Below are 12,154 nucleotides of genomic sequence, written 5' to 3' on the forward strand. Positions count from 1 at the left end.
TTTGGACATATTCCCACAAAACGATTTTGAGGTCGATTGATTTAATCAAATTTTTGGAAAAAATGTAAAGATCTTTATGTCTATATATAGGCCTGCATATGTTATGTATAGCTCTTAACATAAATTATTCACTTGTTTAGAAAGAAAATATTGTATATAATATATTTTATAAACTAGTAACATGTTGGATGAGTGTGTTGGGGGAAACTTCTAAAATCTACACTTGTACCTATGGGTTCACACAAGGGACTTTGAGGAGGCAGTTACCCCACTGCAAACAAACAACAACCTTTTCATGAAATAGCAAATCAAATATGAACTGTAGCCAGTTTATTATCTTTGAGTTTATTAGCCCTAACATAATCATCACCCACATACTGTTATTCCCCAAATATTGCCTGTTTGCTCTTTAAAAAAATGTTTGGATAAAAATATCTTGACATACTACATCTGGCATTTCAAAGTAGGCCCATTAATGCCAACATTTTCTGGGTCTCACACCATACTATTGGACAAAGATTTAGTACATTCTGTTGTAATCTCAAATTCAGTAATCTATGCCAAATATGCCAGGTCGACCTTGTACATCATGTAACAATTTTCTGGATGAAATCCAGCATTCCTTTCTGACTATTCTAATCCACAAGCTTTGAGAGTGGAACAATGGTGAACCAAAATGAGCTATCTGCACTTATTCAATGGGCAATGACTGTTGGCCTATTTAGTACATTTGTTTAGCCTTGGCCCGAACCAAAGACAGGGCTGGGTCTCAAAGGGCATGATTCTATTTCTTGGTATATGGTAGATAGCTTGCAGCTGTGCTTGCATAGTATAAGGTTTGACGTGCAGAGGTTTACTATGTGCTTCCAGTATGAATCCCTCAAAAATGTGTACCAAAAAGCATGACTCTGGTACTCACTACAATATATGGTATATATGGTTTCATCTTTTAAGGAAAGGGGTCATGAAAAAAGGTGACAAAAAGGCTACCTATAGATTGATTATAGAGCTTATACTATGTGATGTTAGCTGATAAATACAGACAGTCTAGGCTACACAGTCTATACTTAAACTACATGATAGAGGTATGTCTCTTTGTAGGAATAATAAATAACATACACATTTCAAGTCAGTATGTTATCATGCACTCCTTTTGAAGATTTGCCTGCAGGTTTTATCTTCACAGGTGATATCCTTCAAGAAGAGAGGAAAACAATATTTTTATTCAGAATATATATTCAAGCTATATGACTGTATTCTTGGTTAACAAGTTGAGTGGTGTTCTCAAAATGCATGACTCAAGACTTACCAGATAGAGCTGGTCTCCCTCTATCCAATGGGTCCACCCTCGATTTTTCTTTTCTCCTTTCTGGACACACACGAGTTTATCGTTTTCCCAGTTGACAATAGTCTGATGGCACAGAAGAAACCAGTTCATGGAGAATGCTTTGCAAAAAAGGCCCAATTATATGAATGTGTAATAAAATAATGAAAACTTAGAGAAGACTGCTTGCTTTTTAGTGTCACTGTTTCTACCTTGCATGTTCTGTTATCCATTCCTTTGGTCACATCTTCAAACTCTTCACCAATCTTGAATGATGTTGTAAGGTTCTTGAATGTAGTAAAGGTTTTAATAGTGAAGGAATCACCATTTTGCTCAATCACCTTCTGAGGCTTTAACACACTTGCAATCTTCCGAGTTGCAAAATCAATCCCTGTGCAATACATTTACACAAAGACAAAGGTTAGTCAAAGATAGTCAAGAAGAAAAAAACCATTCATAATGCTATCTGAGAACCCATTATGTGTGTTTTGCTAAAACCCTAAAACTGATCCAGCCCATGTAACATCCTTGCCTCTGACTGGGCTACATGATGTGTCCTGTCTAAATCTAGATCGACAAAACACAAGGTAGGCCTACAAACAGAACTGGGACCAGGCCACAACACTATTCTTACAGAATTATTATTATTATTTTATTTATTTGTTGGTGTTGATCGATGATCAAACTATGGAACCACGTTTTCAATAGCAGTAACATTTTTAGAATACTTACCAAGAGCAACCATATAAGCTTCAAAGTTTTCATTGCTAATGATGTCCCAGGTTCCACTGTAGTCGACAGGCATGTTGGATGTAAGTTTGGCACCACGATAACTTCAAATGACAAACATTTGGTTTGAGAGAACATATTTGTAGGCACTTTGGTGGGATGTCCCCTAGAGTGATAAAATAGGGCAGGGGTGACCTCTTGCATGGTGGCAAAGTGTACAATGGAGCCGCAGCGGAGGGTGGATCATGACTTTTTGCACACTTGTGTGAGGAAATGGTGCAATTCTCTAGAGGTATGTGCCTCTAAATATGATATAATGAATTACCCATATGGTGGCATTACTGTTTAACAATCGAACATAGCAAAATACAATATTAGGAAAAGGTATGAAAAATATTCTAGTTTATTATAGAGAAATAAAGATTAGGCATCCTAGTAGCCTTGTCACGAAAGTTCACCGTTGCAGCAGCATGTTATTACGATTAGTGACGTCTTCTAAAATAAAAATTTAATTGTACAGTGTACAAAGACAGCCACTGACATTTGATCTGTTTGTACCCTTTTTAGGTTAGGAGCATGATGACAACGTTTCTAGGCTACATAATACAGGATGTTTCATTACGCACTTGTCTACATGGCATATTTTTTCAGTAGATGGCTACCGAGAAACCAAAGGTCGAAATTGTAAGTTGGGGGGTGAGGTGAGAGAATGTAGAAATCTACTTAAATTTTTTATCAAATAGTTCAAAGTAAGTATAGGCTACACAAAAACAATTGTGTAGACATAAACATGTAGCCTATTATCACTATCCTTGTAATAACATTTTGTCTTACAGTCAAATAATAAATGTAGTTTTTGTGATGCTCGTCGTCATTCCTCAAGTGTATGTCCTGACAAGGTGAGTTCAAATATATCTTAGTTTCAACAATAGGTTATTGTTGGCACGTCGTATTTTGAGACTGCAATTTTTAACTGTCGGTTTTCATTCAGACTCAGATCTTCCCGTTATTGTCGGCAGCCTCTCCTAAGCAATCTCTCGGCCTCTATTGTATTATCCTTCATTGCTATAGGTAAAATTTCCTTTATCCAAGTCTTGCCTCAATCAGAAAACAAAATGTATGTAAAAATACAAATATGTATACGTTATGAAGATATCTTAAGGTTTGTCATCACGTCACAAATATTAGTTGGCTATTTCACTCTTTTTAAACTCTCTAACTGTGCCTGACTAGGTTTTGCAGTGATATTCACATTGATGGACCCTGTACCCCAGGGCTTCAGGGCCGCCTACCATCTGTTTGGGTTGGTGTCCTTTGGCCAAGGACTGTGTACCATTATCATGACTCTTACAGCAGCAACATGCGTAAGATATCTAGATAAAGCTGCCTCGATCTCATCCATGTGACCTTTTCTTTTCACAGTGCATGTTAATTATAAATGGATCTCAAATGCAGACATAATAAAGTACTAATTTATCCACAGGCAAAAACCACTCCAGAGTTGTACTACCTGTCCTTGATTTTGTCGTCTGCTTGCATTCTCAGTACAGGTAAATTACAATACTGATGTTCGATTTGTTCAGTACCATAACCTGACGGATTGTTGTATGTTTGTAATTTACTAAATTGTGGGTGTCTTCTTCCAGCATTTGTTTTGGTGAAGGGAGGACTATGGGTAACTCAGAGACTTCCCTCTGTTTGGTCTGAGAGACAATGAAGAAACCAGGCAACAGTGTTAAGTTTCTCTATTCTCCTTAGAAATCAATATTTAATGGGGTTTCCATGTCAACACACTGTAGGCCCACTGAATGGCAGAATGTGAAGTATAATAATGTGGAAACATTTGTTCTCATTTAGTTTTAAACTGTATGTAGTATGTTTGTGTCCTCTGACAAGAGAAATTCATCATTTAATTGTGAATAACCTTACAAATTACTTTTCTCAATTATCACCAAGTACTACACAAGTGGAAACATTGCTTGAAAGTTCCAAGCAAACATGGTAAATCTATTGTAAAATTAGGAATTTTCATATTCTAAAAGGCACTTTAAATATACAACTGTATAAGGCCCTACTTAGTCCACTCTCAACAAATTAAAAATCATACCATCAAATGACATGCAATGTAAACCATGTAACTGTTGTTAGACTGGTTGGAAAACTAAAAAGAGAGGGAACATCAAGAAATTGACTGAACATGGTCACAAACGGATGTAATATTTGGGAATGTGCAGTTGGGGCATGTCATATTCGGAACCATGTACCTGGTCAAATTAAATTCGTTTTGGAATTTGTCGATTTTCCATAAGGAAAAATAATGTATTGTGTAATTTTGCACGTAATATCAGCAGTCTTTTCAGGTACATTCACACATACTTTGGATGCCTCATTCAAAATGCTTTCCTGAGTTCAATCTCTGGCAACCCCTCACACTTCATTTCCCACCAACACACAAGTGCACATTATTGTTGTACGAGATGCAGGACTGACAATGTATATGAAACATTACATTCTTGGTCAAAATACAGCATAAAGATTCCACCTACAGCAAATTCCTTCTCATTTAATGTACAGCTACATTCTCCTACCGCTACAATTGAACAAAGTCACTTCTCTGTCACAACAAAGTCACTCACTTTTCTACCCTAAAAGAGCATCATAGTCTATGTACCATACTAGCTTGCCACTGTTTGGCTGAACTCCAGTTATGGGCCACTTCTTGGGGTCATCTTTGACTCGGCTTAGCTGAGTGACCAGCTCATGCTTGCTCTTGCCCATTACAAGCACCGCAACCTTGTGGGCACGATTTAAGACATTAAAGGTGAGGCTCATCCGCTGGTGGGGCTTCACTGGGCTCTCTGTAAGAACCACCAAGCTGTCCCCATGGTTGACCTGGGATCCTGGGAACAAAGAGGCGGTGTGCCCGTCAAAGCCTACGCCCAGCAGAACAAAGTGGAAGCTGGAGGTATTGACCAGATGCAGGATGTCTTTCTCATAGAGAGGTGCGCCTCGATCTTCTTCCACACACAGTCGCTGGTTGAGCTGAACAGGCATGGGGTGGATGTTGGTGTATGGAATCCTCACGTGCTGGAGCAGGTTGTCGTGGAGATGGAAGAAATTAGAGTCCACCTCGGTCAGCGGAACACATCTCTCATCCACCAACCACACGTGGGTATCCCTCCAGGGGAAGGAGTAGTGGTGCTCAACGAGCCTCTGGAACAGAGCTATGGGGCTAGAGCCCCCAGACAGGGCCAGGTGGAAGGTGCCCCCCTCCCTCACAGCCGCCTCGGCAGCATCTTGCATGTCGGCAGCCAGTCGCTCCACAAGGTCCTCCGGCCACGCGGACACCATGTCGTTGCCCTTGAACTTCCCCTGCATCGTCTGGAAACTCGTCGACCCCGCCCCACCCAGCTTGTCCTGGGAGATCACGACCACGGCTTCGCTGGAGAATTTCAGTTCCTGTCCTTGCAGGTGGAAGTCCAACAGGTTGGTATTGTCAGTGCCCCCGGGGTAGATGCGAGGGAAAGTGCCGTGCAGGCTTTCCAGAAGGGGAGTCCAGAAGCCCCAGGAGGCCAACAGGTTCTCGGCACTGATGAAGTTTTCCTTTCGGCCGTGGTATACCTGAGAAATAAGTTCTGCATAGGCTTCCTTCTGCACTATTGGTGTTTGCACATAGTAGTCCGTGATGGGTAATCCCAGTACACTGACGACTTGGTGTTCTGTCACCTCTTTCCACTCACTGTTGATGAGCTGTGGCTTGAAGAGGTTCTTGCTCACTAAAATAGCTGGGTACTGCAGACTACCATGGCCAAAGTAGAATATGATCTGTTTGGGCTTACAGTAAATGCTTTTGTAGTTCTGGACACAAAAGATTTCATTCTTGAAGAGAACACGAGCATATCCAACCCTTTCATCAAGCATCTTCCCCGAGGTAAGAATGATTGGCAGTCCATCATACTGGGCCATGTCAATGTGCACCATTACACCTTCAATACAAAGACATAATTTTGTAAGTGTCATGAAAAACAATCGTCAACAGCAGAAACTGTGTTTATGAATGTCATATGATAAATGGAAATCACATTTTTCAGAACCTCCTCATTCAATGCAGGATTTGAGTTGAAACCTACTCCACACTTACCAGCGAAGGTGGGAGTGAGGCTGACTTGATCCGTGGTCTTGTTCAGTTCTTGCTGGACCTCTGCATTGTATGTTTGGTACTGACCAATGACAGCTCGCCTCTTGTCTAGGGGCTTCAGGACACTGAAGATCTTTAACTTGTTCTGTAGAATGTCATCACAGTTGCTAATGTTGGCCGGGAGACTGAGGGTCAACAGGGTCATGACCTCCGTCAGATGATTCTGGATCACATCTCTGATGACTCCATACTGGTCATAGAATGAAATACGCCCTGTGTATAGGATAGTCATACAAGTGGACACCATGACAACTTATTAGACAGATTAAATTAGGTGACAAGCCTTTTGATGCTCGAGTTTTACTCTCAGCCCACACCAAGCTGCATGGACAACTTCTTCTGCGACAATATCCATTCAGTCTTAACCTTTATTGTTATGCAATATAGCCAATGGTGTGATTGAGTTTGACACTCCTAGTCTAGTGAGAAAGATGAACACAAACCTTTGGCATCCAGGGTTTCCTTCAGAACAATCTCTATTCTCTCAATGTGGTGTTTGTTCCAGGTGGGATCCAGAAACTTCTTGTTCTCCTTCCTGAATGGCAATATTCCAGAGACAACCTTTTGATTAGGAGAACAAAACAAAACAAACACAATATCGTTTACACATTTCAACCCCTAAAATGAATGTATTTCTTGTGAGCGTGTGGCCTGAGAAATCAAAATATCTTTTGTCACCTGCTTTCCTAGGTAGTGGTCAATCCTATACATTTCCTTATCCTCCAGGGAGTTCGCAAGGTCAGTCACAAGAGTTTGAGCATTGTGGAAATCATGGCCAAAGGGTTTCTCCAGAACCACTCGTAGCCATGCCCCTGTGGCGGGCCTGCAACTGCCGTTGATCTTCTTTGCAATGTCGGCATAGGCAAAGGCTGGCACAGATAAGTAAAAGAGGCGGCCCGCCTCTGTCAACCCCTCTTGTGTCATCTGTTTACGAAGTTGCGTATTCAGCTCCTGGTAATGCTTCGTGGTGTTCAGCTGCTTGTACTGAGCCAACCGCAGGAACTGCTCCTTCAACAGGGCACAGCGCTCCACGGACACATCCTTGCTGCACGTCACGCCCTTCAGGATCTTGAACAGGATCGGTTTGGCCTTATCTGCAGGTGACAGTCCCCCGCCATAAAAGGAAAAACTGTGTCCACTACTGACCTGGTTGATGTAGAGCTGGAAGAAGCCTTGCCACAAGTACTTCTTCGCCAAGTCACCAGTGCTACCCACTATGACCACAGAGACGTGCCCCAGGCTTGGTTTCCCCCCTCCTCCTCAGCGTCAGCTCTATGGCTGCACACAGTCACTGAGAGCAGCACTGCCCACACAACCTTCCACATGCTTTATTCCGTCCTGGGCCAGCTCCTACAAGGACAAGGAAAAAGACCATTTATTACAGAATAGTAAAGCTTTATTAATGCAATGAGGCAATACATACTTCTTTAGCATCAAGTAAACTAATGCTGATTTTGTCTGATGCAAGCAGGATCTTAAGGAGGTACCATCATGCATTTCAGCTCATTTGCACCTGGGAGTAAAACATTTTAAAATTTACTTCCAGTAAAATGATGTCATATGCAGATGAGTGCGCTCCATTCAGATGATTTAGTCAACACATTTAAGTGTATTTTACAGGTATGCATGACACTCAAATATTCCGGTAATGTCGGGATAATATCCATACTTGTCAATGTAAAGGCACTGGTCATTTTATGGGGGGGAAGTCTAGAGTACATTTACCTGGTAAACAAACCATATCCCGTAAAGTTACCCAATCACCACTACCAGTAAAGTTGAACCCTGTTTACACATTGATTGTTAAAACAAACAACATAGGGCACAGACATTTTATACAGTCATAAAAAGTTTGACCAACTCCTTTAAAATATGATTTTATATTTTTTTGTTTGTTCTGTATGACCGGTAGCCTTGAAACAACTTCAGGAAGTTGTTTCAAGGAAGTTGTTTGGGCATTAAACTGAGTGAATCATGAGGTTGGGATATTATTAGTAATAGGATATGCCTCAAATTATTGATACTTTCTGCACTGTAGCTGCATCAATGCTCCCAAACATACACTCAGCCCACTTCTAGACAAGAGTTCTGTTGATAAGACCATGTGCCTGGCTGACTCACATAATCACCAAACACAGGCGATCTGACAGTACGGACCTGTTAGTTCATCAAGCTAAATGTCTGTTTGTGATTTATTCAGCAAACAAAGTCAAACCCAATGCCACAATTAAATATTTCAATACACCTCATGCCAAAATACGACAGTTGCCACAAAGAAAGCAGCAATTGTGCTGTACAACTGGCAATAGATTTAAGGTGCTATATCGCATTTGTTTAATTAATATTATGCTGTGAATCTGAATACATCAGCAGCGTAGTGTTTTGCTAGCCTGACCGAGTTTGACATGATAATAACACCTTGTTATTGCTAAACATTACTATCAAGCTAGACCTGCCTGCGCTGGTACAGCGTTGTCACTCGAAGGGCCTTTAGACAACCATGTGCGGTAATGTGCATAGCCATCACAACTCATACAAAAGGTTGTCACTGTCAGTTTGCAGTTGTCAAACGCCGATTTCGCTTGCAATAGTTCCTCAAATGTTCATAAAAATGTACTTCCAAGTCTGTATAACACTATGCCAGGCGTGTCTGAAACTATAGTAAAAAATCACAGTAGGCAATGTGAGAAATAAACCAACACATACCTGTTCTCTGTAGGCAAGTTAGAAGAATGGTGCAACCATTCTCTGGTGCAACCTTTGTTCAAAGCTTCAGCTCAGTTGCTTCCTCCCAGAACAGTCACGTGATATTAGAGGCCGTGGTTTACACACGTGTGACTTTGTTTGAGTGTATTTAAAGGACTGTCAAAGTGCTCAATTTATGTGAGCTGGATGTGTGTGCTCTGTATGCCTGATCATTTGTAGTAAAAGCACGCAGTTGTCGATTTTAAAATATTTGGGTCATTGAACTATAGAACAGGTAGGCCTAGAACCAATTGACACAAACAGACCTGTACTACGCTCAAAGTAGATTAGTTTTTTGGGGAACAAAATTAATTGCTCAAATGTAGAATTTATTTGGTTTATCTTCGCAGCTTGTGTACAGTACTGTAGCCTGTCATTGAGGTATCACAATATTGTATTCGTTTTTACAGTCTATCGTTTTTGTGATCAAACTGTTTATTTTAAATTAGGTTACATTTTATTGATCTATCTGTTGAACCTTGCAGAATTGCCTTTTGAGCTGGTCGTCAGGTCCGACAACCCACGGGTCAGCTACCTCTCCGTGCTTACCCTTGACTGCCACCCTGTGGTGGGTCCCTTTCTGTCGGTCCGCCATGAACATTTTCATTTTTCGCCATTGTGTTAATTGTAGGCTACACTGTACTTTTTTTTTTTTTTTTTCACAATATTTTAAAATATAGATTTAGGCCTCATATCGATACATACAGACTGTTCAAAGTTGGCTTCTTAGCATTAGATGTGAGGAAAGGTGGGTTTTTTTCATTCAATTTAGCCAGATTGCCCATCTGTTGTTATCACAACCCTGTTTGTGCAGCATTGATTAGCTGGATGCATCATCACTCACCCTCAGACCCACCTCATAGAAAGCAGGTGCACTATTGTTGAAGACCACAGTGTTAGTTACACCTTCTGGTCTCTAAGTATGTTTACACACAGATGTCATGGCAGATTCGAATTTGGGACAGATGCATTAAACTGCTTTCTAAGTAGGACCACAGCAGGTAGATGTGTTTTGTCTGACAGTGGCAGTGACATTGTTTCTTGGTTTCAGAAGGAAAAATATGTATGTTCTATTACATATGTATGTTCTACACCTCCCGCCTCAGCCTCAGCCACCCCCCACACACTAAACGTACATGCATGCTCCTAGACCAACAAAGCAACCTAGCAAACTCACGCACACCCTCACATGCAGCTGTAAGGCCTGACCAAACCACAGAGCCCTCCCAAGTAGGCCATCCACTGTGAAATGTAAACGCGAAACAAGGCACAACTTCCTGAGTGTGTGTGTGTGCGTGTGAGAGTGTGAATATGCATGTGTCTGTAAGAATGTGTGTGTGTGTCAATGGGCCCATGCAGAGCCTGCTAGCCCAGCTGTTGCTGTCGCAAACCTAACTTGTGAGGCCTGGCAAGCTCTGCTAGATACAAGCAGGAGGGCCACAGTGTGTGCTATCAGCCCCCTACCCCAGGCATTCTCCTCAGCCCCTCGCTTCCTTCCTTCCCTTTGTTTAGGCAGGCTCCGGGGCAGACTTCGTCAAGCTGAGCACACAAAGCAACGCACATAAATGTGTGCTGTCATCTTTATTGGAGCCCTTTGCCAACATGCATCACATTCACCACAACACATCACATTTACCACAACACATTACTTGATGACATTTCTCTTTTAATAGCTCAGTCTTTCCCCACTCCTTCATATATTACCAGACAAGCCTGTCCCTGTGGGAGTGAGACAAAAATCCCAATACACAACCTTCATTTTATCCTTACGGACGTATTTGGGAGTAACTGATACAAAACATACTGCTATAGTGTCAGTAACAACATTTACATTACATTTACATTTATTCATTTAGCAGACGCTTTTATCCAAAGCAACTTTCAAGAGAGAGCTTTAAAAAGTGCATAGGTCACTGATAATAACAACAAGATAGTCCCAAAGCATTGCGGGTAGCCAAAACAAGAAGCACCCATTGTGAACAACCAAAAAGTAAGTGCCAAAGGGAAAAACCATAAGAGCATGTAATTAAGCAAGTTACAATTAAAGAACATGAATCTCTAAGTGCAAGTATACCTGTAGAAAAGCAAGCAACAGTAAAATAAAAAATTAATAAAATGAACTAAAATAGAATACAACAGTTTAAATCAGCTACCACTGACCAACAAGAGCAACAGTCTCTAAGCAAGAGTCATTGTGATCCTTGAGGAAACTAGCATTGGGTTGAGCAAACCATTCCTAAGTACCGTTGTACTCTCGGAACAAGTGCGTCTTGAGCCTTCTCTTGAAGGTGGAGAGACAGTCTGTGTCTCTGATGGAGGTGAGGAGTTGATTCCAACATCATTTTTTTTAATATAAATATCGGCTTTTGCTGAAACAAAACATTTCCTTTTTGACTTGACAGAATAGTACTCTTCTAGTATAATAGAAGTAATAGTTCCTCTACAACAAAGTCTAGATACAAAAAAAAAAAATCCCTAATGTAGTCACCCAGGCTTTTAAAATGTAGTTTCCTATCAATACACAGTGATAACAATGAGTGAGAGGTTCAAGTTTGTGATGGGCAATATTCAAAACATGATGCAATAAGGAAGACCTTTCAGTGCATGAAAAACAATGTTTTGAGTCACTCATTGAGGCGCATTGTCACATTACTTATCTTCCTGAAGTGAAAACGTGTCTGAACAGGTTCATTTTGTTCCTCATTCTTTTGTTCTTCCACCAAAAACATGGGTCCTGTGTTACACACAGACGCCCGCCCAAATTCCTTTTGATAGAGGTAGTGTTTTATGGGTGGCCACGGACTAAGGTTTCAGTGTGAGAATCCCAAAAGGTTGTGAAAGAGAACATAATGGAATGTACGCCATGTTACAGATCACAGTATGGTGTATTTAGCAATGTTGTAGGCCTGTGTCTTAGCAACATGAAGTCACAAAGTTGTGATTTTTTTATGTGCCATGGCTATGGTCGCTGTTCAAATCTCTAAATGAGTTGTAAACATATCAAAGATAAATGTGAAAGCTATTTCTGTTTAGTAATTTCTGTAAAAGTTTTACATGAAGAAGTTTTACATGAAGAAGAAAAGACAAAAAGAATCGAAGACTAATCACAAACTAAAAACACAACCAACATCATGCATACGACTTTGTGTCTAGACACG

At 40.8% G+C, this 12,154-nt stretch overlaps 3 protein-coding genes across 3 annotated transcripts; 1 reads left to right on the forward strand and 2 right to left on the reverse strand.

The window, feature by feature from the left end:
* Nucleotides 1–329: 329 nt before the first annotated feature.
* Nucleotides 330–2,222, reverse strand: rbp7b (retinol binding protein 7b, cellular). Its single transcript, XM_084705094.1, has 4 exons — nucleotides 2,057–2,222; nucleotides 1,537–1,715; nucleotides 1,310–1,411; nucleotides 330–1,194 (listed from the first exon to the last, which is right to left on the reverse strand). Exons 1-4 carry the CDS (start codon nucleotides 2,127–2,129, stop codon nucleotides 1,141–1,143), a joined length of 408 nt encoding a protein of 135 aa, XP_084561220.1. The 5' UTR covers nucleotides 2,130–2,222; the 3' UTR covers nucleotides 330–1,140.
* Nucleotides 2,223–2,225: 3 nt separating this feature from the next.
* On the forward strand, nucleotides 2,226–4,347 carry LOC146273312 (uncharacterized). The gene is made up of 7 exons (XM_084705096.1): nucleotides 2,226–2,345; nucleotides 2,621–2,737; nucleotides 2,890–2,952; nucleotides 3,045–3,124; nucleotides 3,287–3,417; nucleotides 3,537–3,603; nucleotides 3,700–4,347. Exons 2-7 carry the CDS (start codon nucleotides 2,664–2,666, stop codon nucleotides 3,768–3,770), a joined length of 486 nt encoding a protein of 161 aa, XP_084561222.1. The 5' UTR covers nucleotides 2,226–2,345; nucleotides 2,621–2,663; the 3' UTR covers nucleotides 3,771–4,347.
* Nucleotides 3,789–7,511, reverse strand: h6pd (hexose-6-phosphate dehydrogenase (glucose 1-dehydrogenase); the record flags this gene model as incomplete). Its single annotated transcript, XM_084705087.1, has 4 exons — nucleotides 3,789–6,039; nucleotides 6,195–6,464; nucleotides 6,695–6,812; nucleotides 6,930–7,511. Coding segments are annotated over 4 exons (2,316 nt in total), but the record flags the coding sequence as incomplete, so codon positions are not given.
* Between the last annotated feature and the right edge of the window lie 4,643 nt (nucleotides 7,512–12,154).

This window comes from Hypomesus nipponensis, chromosome 9 (genome assembly GCF_054491055.1).
Source record: "Hypomesus nipponensis isolate SF chromosome 9, ASM5449105v1, whole genome shotgun sequence".
Classification (NCBI taxonomy): Eukaryota; Metazoa; Chordata; class Actinopteri; order Osmeriformes; family Osmeridae; genus Hypomesus; species Hypomesus nipponensis.

Excerpts from the sequence above, each read along its gene's own strand:
- rbp7b (XM_084705094.1), bottom strand. The coding sequence starts at position 2,129 with ATGCCTGTCGACTACAGTGGAACCTGGGACATCATTAGCAATGAAAAC. Across the intron at positions 1,716-2,056 it reads AGCTTATATGGTTGCTCTTG|GGATTGATTTTGCAACTCGG; the intron begins GTAAGTATTCTA and ends TGTATTGCACAG. Across the intron at positions 1,412-1,536 it reads TGGATAACAGAACATGCAAG|ACTATTGTCAACTGGGAAAA; the intron begins GTAGAAACAGTG and ends CTGTGCCATCAG.
- LOC146273312 (XM_084705096.1), top strand. The coding sequence starts at position 2,664 with ATGTTTCATTACGCACTTGTCTACATGGCATATTTTTTCAGTAGATGG. Across the intron at positions 2,738-2,889 it reads AGAAACCAAAGGTCGAAATT|TCAAATAATAAATGTAGTTT; the intron begins GTAAGTTGGGGG and ends TTTGTCTTACAG. Across the intron at positions 3,125-3,286 it reads ATTATCCTTCATTGCTATAG|GTTTTGCAGTGATATTCACA; the intron begins GTAAAATTTCCT and ends GTGCCTGACTAG.